This window comes from Leucoraja erinacea, chromosome 5 (genome assembly GCF_028641065.1).
Source record: "Leucoraja erinacea ecotype New England chromosome 5, Leri_hhj_1, whole genome shotgun sequence".
Lineage (NCBI taxonomy): Eukaryota > Metazoa > Chordata > Chondrichthyes > Rajiformes > Rajidae > Leucoraja > Leucoraja erinaceus.
Window position 1 is genome coordinate 24,322,554 of NC_073381.1, and position 21,554 is coordinate 24,344,107.

General features: G+C 41.8%; 1 protein-coding gene across 1 annotated transcript in view; it reads right to left on the bottom strand.

Annotated features, from left to right (window-relative positions):
* Nucleotides 1-21,554, bottom strand: part of LOC129696870 (peroxidasin homolog) — a 217,670-nt gene that overhangs the window by 12,000 nt on the left and 184,116 nt on the right. Inside the window, exons 16-17 of the mRNA XM_055634944.1 lie at nucleotides 20,891-21,025; nucleotides 19,915-20,123 (exon numbers count right to left, since the gene is read on the bottom strand). Coding sequence (XP_055490919.1) covers nucleotides 19,915-20,123; nucleotides 20,891-21,025 — 344 coding nt within the window. The remainder of the gene's footprint in view (nucleotides 1-19,914; nucleotides 20,124-20,890; nucleotides 21,026-21,554) is intronic.

Below are 21,554 nucleotides of genomic sequence, written 5' to 3' on the forward strand. Positions count from 1 at the left end.
GCGGGTGAACCTGTTTACAAGAGGTACACCACCCGGGGGCGTTGGCATTCCATGCTTCCCTCCCTTTCTCACTGTCTCCCACCTTCTCTCTTCCAGTACTCTTTGAGCCTGCACCGCCATTCAATATGATCATGGCTGATCATCCAACTCAGTATCCCGTACCTGCCTTCTCTCCATACCCTTTGATCCCCTTAGCCACAAGGGCCACATCTAACTCCCTCTTAAATATAGCCAATGAACTGGCATCGACTACCCTCTGTGGCAGAGAGTTCCAGAGATTCACCACTCTCTGTGTGAAAAAGTTCTTCTCATCTCATATAGACTCAGCCTGCTGCTCCATTTTCCCTCTTGAAAAATCCACATCTATTATTAATATAAATTTCTAACTTTACATGTACAATTGTTTCACTCAAACTTTGTCTTTTCTAAAAAAAGACTAGTTTTGCCAAAAGTTGCTTCCTGTGGTTCACTATGACAGTCCAATTTCCATCTTGCTTCTTACTGATAAATTCCTTTTTGATCCGAATTTTTTCTCTGTTAAGAAAATATACCATCGCAGTTTTTAAGAGGCATTTAGCCAGGCACATGGAGTTGAGGGATATGGATCATGTGCAGGCAAAATATATCAGTTGAAGGGGGCATCATGTTCTGCAGAGACATTGTGGGCCAAAGGGCCTGTTTCTGTACTGTTCTGTTTCTATGTTCTTAAAACCTGAATCAGTGCTCAAATGATTGTAGGTTTAATAAAATCTGTGCACAAGACGAAAGGGGTATTTGTGCAGTCACCCGTAAACAGGGCTGAGCTAGAAACAGGAGCTGGCCTGTTTTTCACATAACTTATAAATTGAGCACAAGGGAATGCATCAGTCTGAACATGTGGGTGTGGTAAAATGCTTTTGGCAACATGCAACTTCCATGCATTGGGGACAGCTTAAAAATGATGGCTATTTTCTGGCAATGTGCAATTTTTGGGGCTCGAACAGAAGCAGCTATCGGAAACATTTTGAAATTATTAGGAAGTGAATGGAAACCGAGTTAATTTTTTAGGAAAATCTGTCTCCGTTACAGGCAGTGAAGTAAACTCACACACACAGCCATGTATTTGTCATGCTCTGAAAAACAACATGGTTGGTCTTGTTTAATAGTTAATGCATTTTGCTTTTAAGTCACAGATACATTTAAATTAATTAAATTAGTCTTATGAGCAGAATCATACTTAAAAATCTACTGTGGGTAAACGTCACAGTTAATTCATAAAATAGCAATCTTTGGGTACTCAAAGAAACCAAGCACGAGAAAAGGGTGCAACCAGCCACTGTTATTTTCATGTGCTTTGGACTGGGCAACCTATACTTCCCCCCTTTTCCCATTGCTCCCGGGACACGACGTTCCCACCATGGAGCATGATTTATGAGGTAATAGAGAGATCATCCACTCTCATGAGAAAGGGGTGTAATTGCAGTACGAGGTATTAATATACAATATTTCCAGTGTTTGTGAACTCCATTGGGTCCAACAGGAAATATTGCTCACCGTAAGTATATCCGTGAATTCTCTGGCTTCACCTTGGATTTATGTTATTGAAATTATTGCAGTAATAGTTACTAGAGTGCCAATCAAATTCACCATTTCCCACAAAGTACCTGTCAGAGGAAAGGATTTTTGCCAAGTATAACAGTTCACTTTAGCCTGTTAATTAATTTGCCACATTTGCAACTCCTTTGCACCTCCAAATAAAAATAATCTAATTGCCTTTCACCTCTTCCTGTCCCATCATCCAGGGTCCAAAATAATGCATTGATTCACTTGCACATCTTCATATCTAGAGCAAGTCAAATTTCACTACACCAATTGGTGTATGTGATAATAAATGTCCTTTGTGTCCTTTTGCACTAAATTGGCACCATTCACACCATGGTCTCCTCTACATTGGACCACTTTGTGGAATACCTGCATCCAATCGCCAGGGATGATTCCGGGTCGCCGATTGCCTGTCATTTCCAATTGCCATCCCACTCCCTCTCTGTGGCTTCATGCAACAGGTTCAACACAAAACTAGAGGAACAACACTTCACCTGCCAGTTTGTCACATTGGAGTTTTTATGAATTGAAATGAAATTTTCCAACTTTAGACAATTGCTCTTTCTGTTTGTGTGACAACTGGCCACTTATGTCTGCCATCCTTATGCTTTCTGCAGACACAGATTATATATTAGCCACACACCACACAGCCAAAGAAGCGTAATCTTACTTTAGTGGCACAGAAGTTGGAATTTTAAGCAAAACTCAGCAGGTCAAGCAACATCTATGCAGTGATTGGATCGGTGATGTTTTGGGTCGGGATGTTTCATCGGATGGAGCTGGGGGATGAAAACTAGAAAAGAGAGGTGGGGGGTGTGACAAGGCCTGGTAAGTGAGAGTCGGATGCTGGTAAGGGGGATTTGATTGGCAGACAGGAGGATAGATGAAAAGGAGACAAAAGGAAGACAAGGAGAGGAGTGAGGTAAATCCAGAGGGAGGGATAAAAGGTGGAAGGGTACTGAGGTGGGGGGGGTTGAGAAAGAATGGTGGGATAATGGAAAAATTGGGTGTGCATTACAGTGGGAAATCTTATTTAATTGCACCATTATTTATCCCACTCAGAGAAATTCCATTTATTCAACCCATCACTAAAGTGTCCCAGAACCAAAATATTAATTAATTTTGTTCCTACAGGTGCGCTCTGGCTTGCTGAAATTTCTAGCATGTTGTGCTTATATTACAGATTTTCAGATCAGCAGTTTAAAAAAAAAAGATTTTCATGAATCTAACCAGCTAATCTTGACCTTCCATTATAATCTCTTCCCACATTCGATATCCCAGGGCCTTCCTTACCCTAAAACTCAACGGACCACCCAGATAAATACTGTGGCTGCATACACAGCTCAGAAGCATGGGATCCTCTGGTGAATGACTCCTCTCTGGTCAGCCCAAGTCTTTCTCACCATCGACAAGGCACATTAGCAGAATGATGCCTAAATCAGTTCAGTGCCAACATTCTCAAGATGTTTAACACCACCCAGGTTAAGCAGCCCACTTGACTGGCAGCCCATCAGCCATGCTAAACATTCCGTCCTTCCACCACAGTTGCAGTGACTGCAGTGGATAGCATCCCTAAGATGCACTGCAGTACCTTCATTTCCTGTGCACTCTGTAGTGGCTCAAGAAAGGAGCTATTCTTATCTGTTTATTTACTTTATTTGCTTGGTTTTGTTGCGTAGTTCGTACTCGTGTTTTATGTATTTTAATTTATTGTTTGGATTTTCGTATGTAATTTATGCGCCTCGTGTTAGTTGTATGTTCTGTTGTTCTGCCTGTTTTATGATGTCTTGCTTGTTTTCTTTTTTCTGTACAGCACTTTGGTCAGCTTTGGTTGTTTTTTAAGGTGCTTAACAAATAAAGTTATTATTATTATTATTATTATTATAACCAGGGCTGTGGAGTCGATACCCAAAACACCTGACTCCGACTCCTTGATTTCTTGTGTATCCAACTCCGACCCCCAAGTATAATAATTCTAAATCTGCTATGATGACATTACACAAGATGCCTTTTCATATGTTTCCGAAAAAATAAGGCAAATGTTGCCAAAGATTGCTTCCTGTGGTTCACTATGGCAGTCCAATTTTCATCTTGCTTCTTACTAACAAATTCCTTCTTACTAACCCACGTCCTTAAAGTTTTGAGTCTATTGGTTGTAGCTATGCTATTGTGGCTTTTTAGTGTTTATTCTTGAAACAAAAAACATAATTCATTATGCTAAAACGAAAAAAAAAAAACCATAGGACTATGACAACATTTAAATTCCATTGAATTAAATAAAAATGATAAAAGCATTACTCCAAAATGTATTAAACAAAAGCCATAGGTATGAGCTAAATGACTAAATTATGACCTAAAAAAAATTTTTTTGCGTGCATTAGAAATTAAAACTAAATGCATAGGTGGTTAAGTTTGCTACAAAAGTACATACCTAAAATGTATTAATAATAACAACGTCCTTAGGAACAGAATTGCTTCTGCCAGATCCTCTTTCATTGATGCCCTTAAATCTGATTTAATTATTTTCAGTGCAGAGAACAGTCTCTCCATGCTGACCATTAAGCACCACCATATGACGTCACAACAGAAAAAGGTACGTATTCATAGTTATTTCTGTTCAAGTCAAGGGAAGCAAAGATATGTTTCACCCTTTCACACAACACTAAAATAGAATGTCAGTATATGTTTGTAGCATAGGTGAATTGAAAATATTAACTCCAACATCACAACGCAACTAAAAACACACAAGAAACCACTAGAAGTGATCTTCCCCAAAAAATAAAATGCACGATAAGTTCACAATTCTTTGGAAACATTGTTCAAAACGCTGTCCAATATCAATAACGATAGAAGATAAGATTGCAGAAAGATACTAATGAGTCTCATCAGTTGAACAGAAGAATGGTCTATGGAAATTAATTTAGAGAAGTACAAAGTTTGTTTTTAAAATATTCATTTTGAGACCTTGCCAGATTTAGTTTACATTCCTAATTGCCTTTGAGAAGGTGATGAGCTGCTATCTTCAACCATTGCATTTCTGGTGAATGCTCTCCCAGAGACTACTGGACAGTGTGGTCCAGGATTTAGACTGGACAATATCTTTCCAAGTCGGTGGCAATAGTGGAGAATTGGACGGGAACCTGAAGGTGGTGGTGTTCCCATGAACCCGCTATCTTGCTTTTAGGTCTTCAAATTAAAGCATATCCTTCATGTTCAAATGCCCAGACTCCCACATTGGAAAATGGAAGTCACATTGGAAAAAGGTATGCATTCATGCTTATCTTTGCTCAAGTTGAGGGAAGCACAGGTATGCAGATTCAGGAAGCTCAGATCGGAATTATGAAACTTGGCAAATATCCAGGACCCTGGTATTACTTATAGATCCCCATACTGCTTTGGCTGGGTCCAGTATTTCAGATGAAGTTTTGAAAGGTTGGATTATGCTGGGCAACTCTCTTTCCCATCAGCACAGTGTCGATGGGCCAAATGGCCTCCTCCTCCATTAGGAATTTTCTATAATTCTTTTTAAAATTTTCAGTGAGAGCCCCAACGTCAAGGAGCTGTAGTTTCAACCGGCCCACCAGTCCCGGCTAAGTGCGCCCCCCACACAGGGAGAACATCGGCACAACCAGAGACCCCCAGGCCTGACCGAGTACTGGCCTAAATGACCAGGAGATGCCAACCCAATCCGACCTCCAGGCCCAAGCCTCGACTTACCGAAGGATTCCGACTAGGCCGGAGGTCCAACCGAAGCGCCTGATGCCTTCCACAGTGACATCACCACATCTCCACCTGTGCCCGGAGAGACCAATCCCTCCGCAATTCAGTGGTTTAACTCATCCCCTTCCCGTCGAAACTACCCCCTCCTCAGGTACTTTCCCCTGCTACACAATAGATTTAACACCTGTCCATATACCTCCTCCCTCACCTCCATCCAGGGAACACTTGTGCTCCATCTACCAAGGCCAATGTGATCTCTCGGTCGCGAACCATTAGACAATAGGTGCAGGAGTAGGCCATTCGGCCCTTCGAGACAGCCCCAATCAGTACCCCGTTCCTGCCTTCTCCCCATATCCCCCGACTCCTCTATTTTTAAGAGCCCCATCTAGCTCTCTCTTGAAAGCATCCAGTGAACCTGCCTCCACCGCCCTCTGATGCAGAGAATTCAACTCTCTGTGAGAAAAAGTGTTCCCTCGTCTCCGTTCTAAATGACTTACTCCTTATTCTTAAACTGTGGCCCCTGGTTCTGGACTCCCCCAACATCGGGAACATGTTTCCAGCTAGTGTGTCCAAATCCTTAACAATCCAGTCTGAAGAAGGGTTTCGGCCCGAAACGTTGCCTATTTCCTTCGCTCCATAGATGCTGCTGCACCCGCTGAGTTTCTCCAGCTTTTTAGTGTACCCTTAACAATGTTATACATTTCAGTGAGATTCCCTCTCATCCTTCTAAACTCCAGAGTGTACAAGCCCAGCTGCTCCATTCTCTCAGCATATGACAGTCCCGCCATCCCGGGAATCAGACAATACTCCAGGTGTGGTCTCACTAGGGCTCTGTACAACTGCAGAAGGACCCCTTTGCTCCTATATTCGATTCCTCTTGTTATAAAGGCCAACATGCCATTCGCTTTCTTCACTGCCTGCTGTACATGCATGCTTACTTTCATAGACTGATGTACAAGGAACCCCAGATCCCGTTGTACCTCCCCTTTCCCAACTTGACGCCATTTAGATAGTAAATTTTAACTCCTCTTCCCAATCACACACTGACTTTTATGTCCTGGGCCTCCTCCATTGCCAGAGTAAGGTCACACACCAACTGGAGGAACAGCACCACACTTTCCGCTTGGGTAGCTTACAACCCAACGGTATGAACATTGAATTCTCCAATTATAGGTAACTACTACAAGATTTGATCAGTACATAGAAAGGGGCAGAAAAATCACAAAGGGCCTGTCCCGCATGCTAGTTTTAGCATTCAATCACAGTACTCCAACATACAAGTAACTACTGTTGGCATTATTCTGAAACATTTATTTCATTAATCCACAAGTGAATAATTTGAGGATTCATATAAAGTTTTAATTCAGGCACCATAGTGTAAAGCCTTGTCTACAAAACTGTCACTGTCAGTGTAATGAAAGCACTGAAGCAGTTCATACATATTTTCCTTCCAGCACTCACACTGGTGTGCACTGTGTTGCTGCTTTTGGTAACGAGAATAAAGACGACAAATCCGAAAACGCAGTCACAATAAACAACCCCATTCTAAAGAACCATTTTGAGAAAAATAATTAAGTTTTCACGGCAACCATGGGAAGGCCACACAAATGTATTTTCATCTTTTGTCAGCCTTGCCCCACAAATGCCAGAGCATGACTAGACAACAGAATAAACAAACTTCAAGTACTTGTCACAGAATAACTTAAGCATTAAGCATAAAATAATAAAAGCTTTGAGTAAAATTCACGTACAACATATGCGAGGCAAAGCAAACCTAAAGAGTTGTCGTTTTAAATTAAAAAGAGAATACATGTTTTAGAGTACTCCAACTGGATAATAGACCCCATGAATCTAAATCTAATTTCGACAATTGTCCCGGAATAGCATCCCACTCCAGGTGTCCCACAAAAATTCCAAGTGTCATAAGCTCTCCAACATTGCTATAGAGATTTGCAACAACTCTGCAGATGGGGAAAGTGAGAAATGTTGAGGAACAGACAATTGTCCCGGAATAGCAGCAGTGTCGTAATGCATCAACTCTGAGTCCTCGGTGAATTTGGGAAACAAGAACGTTGGCTCCGAACTTCCCCTGCTGACGGATTGCCTTGGAAAGAGTGGATGGAAGTTCCAACTCTGATCATGCAACCAGCAAACTTCCAAACGACATAGTTCCAACATCATTGGACTCTCATTTCTTGAGGATTTCACATGTTTTTGTTGGACTCGGAGGAGAGTTATGGGCCATTCCCCATTAGGCGAATATTCAGGCGACTGCCGGTGACTGTCAAGTTGCCGGTAGTCGCCTGAAAAACCAGTAACTGGAACGGCGACTGTCAGAGTGGAACACACACACACACACACACACATCACTTCCTTCACAGCCTGTTATGCAAGCGGGGACAGGGCAAGTGGGGAGAGCGCTGTCTGAGTGACCACAAAGCCAAGGTACGGTAAGTCCTTTAAAAGAGGAGGGGGGGGGGGAGGGGGGAGAAGGATGGAGAAGGAGTGGAGACAATTTTTAAGAAGCCAGAGATACACGGGTGTGAAGCTCCGCAGACATTTAACATTACCGGTCTGTTATCCTTGGTTCTGAAAACTACTGCTTACATTTATTTCCCCCAATGAGCCAATGAAATTTACCAGTCAGCAACGGCTACAACCTACGAGAACCTACAAGAACCTTCGACCTCCTGGCGACCCACCCACGGCACGAGAATTCTCGCTACACTCCATGACGGCTTCATTCAAGTCGCCATTAATTTTTCAACATGTTGAAAAATTTGCGGCAACCATAATGAGGCCACGACTAGTTCCCAGAATGCGGGAACTGCTCACGACCATGAAGGCGACTCACCGGCAACCACCCACAAACATGTGGCGCCCATGTGGCGACCGCATAGTCTCCTGCAGTCGCCTAAGTGGGACAGCCCCATTTGAATTCCAATATTTTCTTCCTTAATCTGTAGATTCCATGGAGAGCTGGCTGGTGGGGCTGCTAGTTAAATGTTAACTATTTCCCTGGTTGGCAGTGTTTTGGAACAATATTCTCCCCCTCAGCAAGTAAATATTAGAATTAAATATTAACAAAAGTTTTGAGTGAAATGATAAACAAATGTCTGATGTCTCAAAAGAAGACACATTCTGAATCTGTTTCCCTGCAAATATCATTCCTTCTGTATTAGTAACATGTGGTGTATTGGAGTATTGTGTACAGTTTTGGTCTCCTAATTTGAGGAAGGACATCCTTGTGATTGAGGCAGTGCAGCGTAGGTTCACAAGATTAATCACTGGGATAATGGGACTGTCATATGAGGAAAGATTGAAAATACTAGGCTTGTATTCACTGGAGTTTAGAAGGATGAGTGGGAAGTCTTATAGAAACATATAAAATTATAAAAGGATTGGACAAGCTAGATACAGGAAAAATGTTCCCAATGTTGGGCGAGTCCAGAACCAGGGGCCACAGTCTTAGAATAAAGGGGACTGAGGTGAGAAAAATGTTTTCACCCACAGTTATGAATTTGTGGAATTCCCTGCCACAGAGGGCAGTGGAGGCCAAGTCACTGGATGGATTTAAGAGAGTTAGATAGAGCTCTAGGGGCTGGTGGAATCAAGGGATATGGGGAGAAGGCAGGCATGGGTTATTGATTGGGGACGATCAGCCATGATCACAATGGCTCGAAGGGCCGAATGACCTCCTCCTGCAACTATTGTCTATGTTTCTATGTCAACGTTAACTCACGGATCCTCCAACGCCAAGAGCATCAGGACAATGAAATTATCTAATTATCTCTAACAACATTAGGTCAACCTGCCATTGACCTTTGCAAGCAGATACTTTATCTCTCCTGCCACCATTCCACAGGGGAGTGATGGAACGTGAAGTAAAGTAAAGCATTAAAAAAAAATTTTAATTCAACAAGCTTAAACATGCAAACATAAATTCCCAGCCGTGGCTCAGCAGCAGTGTTCTTGCTTCCCAGTTGGAAGGTTGTGGGTAGTGTTTGCATTAACTCGGCTGACACTTGAGCACGCAGAATGCTAGTTTGTTTGAAGCACAGTCAAACTAGTTCAAGAAAGGTATTGTCTGCTCTTATTTGGCTGTAAAGGAGCTCAAACACTCTTCGCAGGGTGGGGAGATTTCCTGACTTTTGGATCAACATTTTCCCTTATCTGGCAAAACGTTATTGCACACAAATTGACCACCAGCATTTCCTAGCTTTGAACAGCTATTGCACTGGCAAAAGGCATTTTTGGCTATGTCTTAAAACATACGAAATTCGAGCAGGTTAGTCCCTCATGGCTGCTCTGTCAGTCAATAGGATGACAGTGCTTGCAAAGGTGTAACAAGTCAGATTTTCATTGTACTGGTTCATATCAATGCATATTACAAATAAACACTCTTGAATGGTTGATCTTTCATCTAAATCTCATTAAAGGCATTTTATTTAATTTCACGCTTCTCAGAAGCTATGTTTAATAAACATGCAAAATGCCATTCTTTGTTTGGGGGGGGGGGGGGGGGGGGGGGGGGGGGGAGGACGATGTCGACAATTTAACTTTGAAAGTAGGTGACAAATTATCCTCTATGATAATCCTCAACACTGCATTCTCAGCCCCCTACTAAATGCCTTCTACACTCATGGCTGCAGTCAAATACCAATCCAACTCAATTTACAAGTACACACAGACGATGTCACCATAATGGGCTGGGATTCAAATAACTATGAGACAGAGTACAGGAAGGAGATTGAGAACCTTGAATCCTGGTGCCAAGCCAACAACATCTCCCTCAATGCCAGCAATACAAAGGAGATTGTCTTTGATTTTAGGAAGTGAAGCAGTACACACACCGTGGTAAATATTGACGACACCAAAGTAAAGATCGTTGATAGTTTTGAGTTCTTAAGAATAAACAACACCTGCAATTTGTCGTGAACCAGCCACATCAATGCTATGGCCTAGAAAGCATACCCACGCCTCAACTTCATGAGAAGACTTAAGACGTTCAGCATGCCTCCAACAATCCTCGCCAACTTCTACAGATGCACCATAGAAAGCATCTTATCCGGATGCATCACAGCATGGTTTGGGAACAGCTTCACCCAAGCCAGTGAGAAATTGAAGAGAGTTGTGGACTTAGCCCAGACCATCACGCAAAGCAACCTTCCCTTCCATGGAGTCCATCTATATTTTGCTGCCTCGGCAAATCTACCCAGCACAATCAAGGACCAGCATAATCATTCCCTCTTCTCCCATCTCTCATTAGTCAAGAGGTATAGAAGTTTGAAAACACATTAGCTCCAAATTCAGGGACAGTTTCTTCCCAGCTGTTATCAGGCAACTGAATTGTCCTTTCACCAGTAAGAATATGGCCCTGACCTCCCATCTTCCTGATCGAAGACCTTTGAACCATCTGTAATCAAGCTTTATTTTTCACTAAATGTTATACCCTTTATCCAGAATCTGAACACAGGACAGTTTGATTGGAATCCTGTGTAGTCTTTTCGTTGACTGGTAGCACGCAACAAAAAGCTTTTCACTGTATCTCGGTATACGTAACAATAATAAACGACATTTTATGGTGAAAGCTTGCAAGCAGAAGTACAAAAAACCATGGTTAATACACTACAATCTCCAACAATGGACACTATTTACTGTCATGCAACATCGTTAAAAGCTATAATAGTGCTCAAATTCTTTCACTTATTGCCAAAGCAGCTTGGACTATATTGGGTACCGTCCAAAGTCAAGCCGGCTGGGTACTAACATCCATCAATAAAACTGTGTCCAGGCATTACAGCTGCAGCTTGAATAGCAAATTTACAGTCTATACAAATATCTTGCAGTCTTCAGATCTGTTGTGTATAGATTAGTTGGCAAAGACCCCATTACAGCTGTAGCGATGCGCTTTTAGTTCAATGTTGTTCCGCATACACTCATGAAGTTCCTTTGAACATTTTAAGCGGATTATTAGTTTAGCTTAGTTTGGAAATATAGGCCCTTTGGCCCACAGAGTCCGCACCGACCAATGTTCCCCGCACACTAACTCCATCCTTCACACACAAGGAACAATTCACAATTATACCTAGCCAATTAGCCTACTAACCTGTACGACTTTGGAGTGTGGCATGAAATTACAGATCCTAAAGAAAACCCAAGCAGGTCTAGGGAAGAGCGAACAAACTCCGTAGAGACAAGCACATGTTGTCGGGATTAGGTCTTTTGGGGAAGGTGTGACCTGTACAGAAAGGACGGGTTGCACTTGAACCCGAGGGAGACCAATATCCTGGTGGGGAGATTTGCAAAGTCTACTGGGGAGACTTTAAACTAGAATGGTTGGGGGGAGGGACTCAAATAGAGAAAACTAGTAGACAGAGTGTGAGGCAGGAGGCAGAGAAGGGAAGCACTCGGACCCAAAATCTAGGGGAGAAAGAAGAAAAAGAAAATAAACAGAGAATAAGAGGCGGTGGGTTTCTTAAATGTGTATATTTTAATGCTAGGAGCATTGTAAGAAAGGTGGATGAGCTTAGATTGATACCTGGAAGTATGATGTTGTGGCGATCAGTGAAACATGGGTGCAGGAGGGCTGTGATTGGAAACTAAATATTCCAGGATTTCGTTGCTTCAGGTGTGATAGAATTGGAGGGGCAAGAGGTGGGGGTGTTGCATTGCTTGTCAGGGAAGATATTACAGCAGTGCTTTGGCAGGATAGATTGGAGGGCTCGTCTAGGGAGGCTATTTGGGTGGAACTGAGAAGTGGGAAAGGTGTAGCAACACTTATAGGGGTGTATTATAGACCACCAAATGGGGAGCAAGAATTGGAATAGCAAATATGTAAGGAGCTGGCAGATATTAGTAGTAAGCACAAGGTAGTGATTGTGGGAGATTTCAATTTTGCACACATAGACTGGGAAACACATTCTGTAAATGGGCTGGATGGTTTGGAGTTTGTAAAATGTGTGCAGGATAGTTTTTTGCAGCAATACATAGAGGTACCTACTAGCGAAGGGGCAGTGCTGGACCTCCTGTTAGGAAATGAGACAGGTCAGGTGGCGGAGGTATGCGTTGGGGAGCACTTCAGGTCCAGTGATCACAATACCATTAGTTTCAAAATAATTATGGAGAGGGTCAGAACTGGACCTAGGGTTGAGATTTTTGATTGGAGAAAGGCTAACTTTGATGAGATGCAAAAGGATTTAAAAGGAGTGAATTGGGACATTTTGTTTTATGGGATGGATGTAGAAGAGAAATGGAGGACATTTAAAGGGGAAATTTAAAGAGTACAGAATCTTTATGTCCCTGTTCGGTTGAAAGGAAATAGTAAAAATTGGAAAGAGCCATGATTTTCAAGGGAAATTGGACACGGTTCGGAAAAAGAGAGCGATCTATAATAATTATAGGCAGCATGGAGTGCTTGAGGAGTATAAAGAATGTAAATAGAATCTTAAGAAAGAAATTAGAAAAGCTAAAAGAAGATATGAGGTTGCTTTGGCAAGTAAGGTGAAAGTAAATCCAAAGGGTTTCTACAGCTATATTAATAGCAAAAGGATAACGAGGGATAATATTGGTCCATTTGAGAGGCAGAGTGGACAGCTATCTGCAGAGCCAAAAGAGATGGGGGAGATATTGAACAATTTATTTTCTTCAGTATTCACCAAGGGGAAGGATATTGAATTATGTGAGGTAAGGGAAATAAATAGAGTAGCTATGGAAACTATGAGGATCAAAGAAGAGGAAATACTGAAACTTTTGAGAAATATATAAGTGGATAAGTCTCCAGGTCCGGACAGGATATTCCCAAGGACATTGAGGGAAGTTAGTGTAGAAATAGCAGGGGCTATGACAGAAATATTTCAAATGTCATTAGAAGCGGGAATAGTGCCCGAGGATTGGCGTACTGCGCATGTTGTTCCATTGTTTAAAAAGGGTTCTAAGAGTAAACTTAGCAATTATAGACCTGTTAGTTTGACTTCAGTGGTGGGAAAATTAATGGAAATGATACTTAAAGATAATATATATAAGCATCTGGATAAACAGGGTCTGATTAGAAACAGTCAACATGGATTTGTGCCTGGAAGGTCATGTTTGACTAATCTTCTTGAATTTTTTGAAGAGGTTACTAGGGAAATTGATGAGGGTAAAGCAGTGGATGTTGTCTTTATGGACTTTAGTAAGGCCTTTGACAAGGTTCCTCATGGAAGGTTGGTTAAGAAGGTTCAATTGTTGGGTATAAATGCAGGATTAGCAAGATGGATTCAACAGTGGCTGAATGGGAGATGCCAGAGAGTAATGGTGGATGGCTGTTTGTCAGGTTGGAGGCAGGTGACTAGTGGGGGTGCCTCAGGGATCTGTGTTGGGTCCACTGTTGTTTGTCATGTACATCAATGATCTGGATGAAGGTGTGGTAAATTGGATTAGTAAGTATGCAGATGATACTAAGATAGGTTGTGTTGTGGATAATGAAGTAGATTTCCAAAGTCTACAGAGAGATTTAGGCCATTTGGACGAATGGGCTGAGAGATGGCAGATGAAGTTTAATGCTGATAAGTGTGAGGTGCTACATCTTGGCAGGACAAATCAAAATAGGACGTACATGGTAAATGGTAGCGAATTGAGGAATGCAGTTGAACAGAGGGATCTAGGAATAACTGTGCATAGTTCCCTGAAGGTGGAATCTCATGTAGATAGGGTGGTAAAGAAAGCTTTTGGTATGCTGGCCTTTATAAATCAGAGCATTGAGTATAGAAGTTGGGATGTAATCTTAAAATTGTACAAGGCATTGGTGTGGCCAATTCTGGAGTATGGTGTACAATTTTGGTCGCCCAATTATAGGAAGGATGTCAACAAAATAGAGAGAGTACAGAGGAGATTTACTAGGATGTTGCCTGGGTTTCAGCAACTAAGTTACAGAGAAAGGTTGAATAAGTTAGGGCTTTATTCTCTGGAGGGCAGAAGGTTAAGGGGGGACTTGATAGATGTCTTTAAAATGATGAGAGGGATAGACAGAGTTGATGTGGACAAGCTTTTCCCATTGAGAGTAGGGAAGATTCAAACAAGAGGACATGACTTCGGAATTAAGGGACAGAAGTTTAGGGGTAACATGAGAGGGAACTTCTTTACTCAGAGAGTGGTAGCTGTGTGGAATGAGCTTCCAGTGGAAGTGGTGGAGGAAGGTTCGATTTTATCATTTAAAAATAAATTGGATAGTCTTACGGAAGGGAAAGGAATGGAGGGTTATGGTCTGAGTGCAGGTAGATGGGACTAGGGGAAAATAATTGTTCAGCACGGACTTGTAGGGCCGAGATGGCCTGTTTCCGTGCTGTAATTGTTATATGGTCTCTGGCGGAGTAATAGGCCTGTCCCACTTAGGCGATTTTTTATGCGACTACAGGCGACTGGGCAGTGGCCACATGGTCACCGCCTGTTGTCGCCTGTATGATCATGAGTAGTCTCCTCAGTTGCCCAAAGATTCATAGCATTTTTCTGGTCGCCGCTGGATTTTGAAATGTTCAAAACCTTTCAGCGACAGTTGGCTTGACACCAGAAGCTTGACTTCTCCTGACGTAGGTGCTGTTAGAAACATAGCAACATAGAAAATAGGTGCAGGAGTAGGCCATTCGGCCCTTCGAGCCTGCACCGCCATTCAATATGATCATGGCTGATCATCCAACTCAGTATCCCGTACCTGCCTTCTCTCCATACCCTCTGATCCCCTTAGCCACAAGGGCCACATCTAACTCCCTCTTAAATATAGCCAATGAACTGGCCTCGACTACCCTCTGTGACAGCGAGTTCCAGAGATTCACAACTCTTCCGTGTGAAAAATGTTTTCCTCATCTCGGTCCTAAAAGATTTCCCCCTTATCCTTAAACTGTGACCCCTTGTTCTGGACCCTCAACATCGGGAACAATCTTCCTGCATCTAGCCTGTCCGACCCCTTAAGAATTTTGTAAGTTTCTAAAGGTGAAAGTAAATCCAAAGGGTTTCTACAGCTATATTAATAGCAAAAGGATAACGAGGGATAATATTGGTCCATTTGAGAGGCAGAGTGGACAGCTATCTGCAGAGCCAAAAGAGATGGGGGAGATATTGAACAATTTATTTTCTTCAGTATTCACCAAGGGGAAGGATATTGAATTATGTGAGGTAAGGGAAACAAGTAGAGTAGCTATGGAAACTATGAGGATCAAAGAAGAGGAAATACTGAAACTTTTGAGAAATATGAAAGTGGATAAGTCTCCAGGTAGCCTGTCCAACCCCTTAAGAATTTGGTAAGTTTCCATTAGATCCCCCCTCAATCTTCCAAATTCTAGCGAGTACAAGCCGAGTCTATCCAGTCTTTTTTTCATATGAAAGTCTTGACATCCCATGAATCAGTCTGGTGAACCTTCTCTGTACTCCCTCTTCCGCAAGAATGTCTTTCCTCAGATTAGGAGACCAAAACTGCACGCAATACTACAGGTGTGGTCTCACCAAGACCCTGTACAACTGCAGTAGAACCTGGGACTAAAATATTTTTCAAAAACTGCTCACAGGGAAAAAATGCAGTAGAACCTCCCTGCTCCTATTCTCAAATTCTTTTGTTAAGGATGCTAACATACCATTCGCTTTCTTCACTGCCTGCTGCACCTGCATGCCTACTTTCAATGACTGGTGTACCTTGACACCCAGGTCTCGTTGCATCTCCTTGTGACATTTATTTGCAGGGGACAAATACTGCTAACATTTTTGACCTTTTGAAGAGCAATTACACAAATGGCAACCATTTCCTCTAAATATCACCTACCCAGCAGACCCTCTTACAACTTTATGGCTCAAATTCCTATTGAGCTACAGGAAGGGCAATGGATCTCAATTCAAACGCAATTGCACTGAAATCAAGAAAAAATCTGAAGGCCCCAAAAACTTATTTAATATGAATATCTGACCAGGTTGTGCCAAATGAAATTGAACTTAGCATAGATTCTTAAAACATCACTTTTGGCTGTACCATTAATTTAAGACAGCTGCAATTTCAGACAAAAATATTGGCTCCTTCTCATCTAGTGAATACAGAAAGAAGTAACAACTATGGTCTCTTAGTACATAAGTCTAGACAATGTCCAACCTTGGCTGTCTGAATGAAAATCATTCCATTATGCTGGCAACTTTACATGAAAGAATGCAACATTACCTTGCCTTCATTTTATTTTCGTAAAATGATTAGATAACAAGAGGATGGCAAAGCATAGACACTTACACAGCCACACTACTGAAAAAAGGCACCCGAGAGCTCCTGTACAGAAAATCTTCAATCAAATGAATGACGGACATGACAATTACTTCTTTAGCTGGGACTAAAATATTTTTCAAAAACTCTGCTCACAGGGAAAAGAGGGCCAATTTAAAAATATTTGAAACAAGAATCACAAACCAACTTCCATCCCCAGATACTCCAATAAATGGGAAATGACATTTAACTGTCGTGAAAAAAATAAGCTAGAAGGGTGAAACCCCAAGGATTAATCAGTCATCCTTTAAGATGCTGATTGGCAAGGAATATGTCACAGTTTTGTTAGAAACTCACCAAGTTAATTTATATTTCTTACGGCGAATACCACATTTTAAAAACATAGCTGCAGTCACGGCTTTGACTAAACTAAGTCCAAATATCTGTTTGTATTTGATTAATGAGAAAACCAGATTTAAGTTGGACATTTTTCCACTTGTCCGGAAATAGAAAGGATGCATATTTAATAATGTTGAATGCAGATGTATCACACACTAGGCAGCATTTTTTTGTACTCAGAACATGAATTGGAACAGGAAAAGTAAAGCAGAAAATAAAAAAGAACAAATGATTTGCATACTTTAAGTCTGAGAGCAAAGGACAAAAACAAAACATTAATGCAGTTTTCAGAACTGATGAAATGACATCGACCTGAAATATTAACTCTGCTTTAGATCTTCAGATGCTGCCTGACCCAGTTTGCTCCAGAATTTCTGCTGAAGAATTGCCAGAATCTGAAGTGTTTCACTTCTGTGTATTACAATTTTTGTTTCATTGTTACCATCCTACTATTTCAAACAGATTCCACCATCTACCAATCACATCATCTCACCTGCATTCACCTATCATTTGCCAGACTTTGCACTACCCTCAGCCCTGTTTTCAAGATTTCTTCCTCCTACTCCTGACTCAATCTGAAGAGTAATGTCTCAATATGCCACTTTTTTTCCCATTCCTCACCATCATTGCTGCCTGACTTGCCAAATTACTTCAACACTATTTTGCTCAAGATTCCAGCATCTGCAATTTCTTGTATATCTTCGTGTGTGAACAAATCTCTTCACATTTTCAATGCACAACAAAGTTGCAGATCGGGGAAACACCCATGTCATACACTGAGAGCCTGCATTAAAACTACCTCTGCACTCTGTCTGCTGATAAACCTTACCTCCTGTAGGGAGTTGAAATGGTTTTGCATGGCCGATTGCATCAACCTAAGCCATCACCACTGGTCACACATGTCATTTGTCCTCGAACTGAGTCACCTAGTTACTCTCTGCACTACTGTATCAAATTATGCGAACTCCAAATGATCCGAAAAGCCATTGCACACATCCCACAAGATGAATTTTGATTATTTTTTGCAGCACACTGATTCCTCACCACCAATTCATGTTAAGGGGATTGAGGATTTGAGGATTGTGCCCTAACACATCTATGCCTTCCTCCCTTGCAACATGGACCCGTTACAGTTTGCATACCGTCCGAACAGGTCCACGGACGATGCGGTCTCCCAGGTTTTGCACACGCTCTCTCTCATCTGGACAGCCAGAAGGGGAGCTACGTGAGGATGCTGTTCATAGACTTCAGTTCAGCCTTCAACACGATAGTCCCCACCAGACTGGCAGAGAAGCTACTGGAATTAGGGCTCAACACCCCCCTGTGTGCCTGGGTCCTGGACTTTCCCACCGCCAGGCCCTAGGTAGTCAAGATGGGAGGGAATACATCGAAGTCCCTCACGCTGAGCACAGGATCGCCCCAGGGTTGCGTCCTCAGCCCCCTATTGTATTCCCTGTACAGACACGACTGTGTGGCAAGGTTCAGCTCCAACTCAATAATCAAGTTTGCTGATGACACTGTGGTGGTGAGCCTGATTTCAGACAACGATGAGAAGGCCTACCGTGAGGAGGTGGCTGGTCTAGCACTCTGGTGTCAGGGCAACAGCCTGCTCTTGAACATCAAAAAAACTAAGGAGCTGATCGTGTATTTTAGGAGGGCACATCATCCGAGGATGTACACTCCATTGAGGATAAATGGGGATCCTGTGGATGGGGTGAGCTGTTTTAAATATCTGGGAGTCCACATCTCTGAGGATATGACATGGTCATCACACGCCGCAGCACCGTGAGTAAGGCAAGGCAGCGCCTTTACCACCTCAGGCAATTGAGGAAATTCAGAGCGAACGCACTATGGGAACTTCACTCGCCCCCCTGCAGGAACTATACATCAGGAGGTGCAACTCCACAGCCAATAAAATCATGGGTGACCCCTTCCACCCCTGCAACGGACTGTCCCAGCTGCTACAGTCAGGCAAACGCCTCCATTGCCATTCTGTGAAAACAGAGAGGTTGAGAAGGAGTTTCTTCCCAGAGGCCATTCGGACTGTAAACTCCTATCTCACCAGGGACTAACTTTACCGAACCTTTTCCCTTCTGCCTACAATATTTAATATGTAAAAGAATATGTGATTCTGTTCGTAGTTTATTTGGTTGTTTGTTTGTCTTTTTGCACAATCTGCAAGCATTGCCACTTTTCATTTCACTGCACATCTCGTATGCGAATGTGACGAATAAACTCGACTTGACTTAAAGTGGCACTGAGAAAAAGGATTGGTTATACCCTTATTGAATGGTGGAGTCAGACTGAGAGGCCACATGGCTACTTTTGGTTCAAGTTTTTATGTGCTTAGGTTCATCGTCATATTTTGATGCCAGAAAATGCAGCCATCATTCCCCGAGCCTCCCATAACGCCTCCAATTTTTGGCTTGCTTCTTTTTCATGTTCATAAGTAATAGGAGTAGAATTAGGCCATTCGGCCCATCAAGTCTACTTTGCCATTCAATCATGGCTGATCTATCTTTCCCATATAACCCCATTCTTCTGCCTTCTCCCCATAACTGCTGGCACCCGTACTGGTCAAGAATCCATCTCTCTCTGCCTTAATCTCTGCATTTAATCCATGCTTTTGGTCGCATAATTAGCACTGTGTAGTGTCTCTCTGTAACTAGAAACAAAGCACGGTTAAAAACAAACACCTGTTCCTCTTGACACCCAACAATGAAAATTGGCCCTTGTCAATGAAGAGCAGAAATGAATTGCAAAAAAACACTGAATATTCGAAATGGTACTTTGGAGTCCACATCATGATGCCCATAAACAGTTAAACAGTTGCAGCTTTTATAACAGATGCAAATACTTGTTCCATATTTGATTGGACATTCTCCATAATCAAGTATTATCTGTATCCCTTAGAAACTAATAATAACACACAAAGCTGCTTTAAATTGTTCCAGAGTTCACTCATCATTCAAACCAAGCCCATTCATTAGATAATTACAAACCTTCGCAGCAGTCTTGCCACATCCTTAGGTCCATCCTTGGCATGTCGGCACAACTTTGATAACCATGAGGATATTCTGCCACTCTGAACACATCAGCCTGCACCCTGGTGATGTTGTCCCCATTGTCACACAGCACTCTGCCAAGAGAAGTCTGCTTGATCTGGGTCAGCTGGGCTGGAGTGAACACCCCAGGATTCGCATACCAGAACCTATTCACACAGAGTACAAATACCAATGTTAAACTCAATCAAATTCATTTGATTATTCTATTAATATTAATAATAATAATAATCTATTATTTCATTGCACTTGCTTTTGGGCTTCAGGTTTTAAATTTGTTCTTTGTAACCGACGTATATTTATTTCATCTGACTAACGGCAACTTAGATCACCAACATTTCTAATTGATGAGCTGGATTTTATATTTAATGAAGGTTCTCATTAAGTGACACAGCACAGAAACAGGCCCTTTGGTCTAATTTGATCTTGTTGACCAACATGACCATCTAAGGTGATTCTATATGCTCATGTTTGACCCCAGTCTTTCTGAACCTTTCCTATTAATGTTCCTATCCAAATTATTTTTTTTAAATGTTATTGTACCTTCCTATGGCATGCACAAAGTACCTTGCACAGATACTGTAGTTAGAGCAGCTACAGTTCTAAATGCCACAAGGTACATCCGCAAAATGTGATAAGATAAGTAGAAAATCATTGTTCTCCACAAGTACACTGAAACCAAGTGTACAATACTAGAAGGTGATAAAGACTAGACTATCTTCCAACATCAAGGCATTGAGATCACTTACAGTAAACAAAACTATCGTCCCAATGCAGACAAGCTGGTCTGCAAGGTGTAGCACCACCTCAGGTTACACTTACCCACTGCCCCATTGCAACAAGAATTGTAGTGTTGGTAATGATGGAGCAGCTTCTCAATTGAATAAATAAAATCACGACGCAAACTGCTGTTTACCTGTCACCGTCTCGAAGACGTTTAAACTGAGTTGATAACAAACAGAGAAGAGTTGGTCCCAATCTGGATCCTGGTATTAGGTCTTCCACCATTAATGCAGGGAATAAATCTATGTTCAACGGAGTACCATATAAACTACAGAAATCAGAGAATGAAAGAGAAGGATTTAACACAACATTAACAATAGTTTTACACTGGAAATATTAACATCACTTCCACAGATGCTGCTTCCTTACATGCTAGTGTTTACAACATATTCTGCTTTTGTATAGGTCTTCAAACATCTTCGATTTTTTTCCATTCTCTCCTCATTTCTTTAAAGTTAAAAATATTTAGCACTAAATTCAATTTTAGGATGTACAGTTACCAAATGGCTATGTTCCAGAGACAGCAATCCAGAGGCTTGGATGAAAAACCCAGAAATCACAAATTCAAATCATTTTCAATGTAATTCAAGTAACCATGAAGTTGTCAAACAAGTTATGCACAGTAGGTCACTTGACACATCAAAAATGCTCCGGCATTTAATAAAATTAGTGTTGACCTGACTACAAGTTCAACATCACATTTCCATCTACCTGTGGCAACCTTTCACATCCTTAGTTAAACACCTATGTCTTAAAAAATATTCGTAGTCTCTGTTGTTGATGAAGTTGGATCAAAG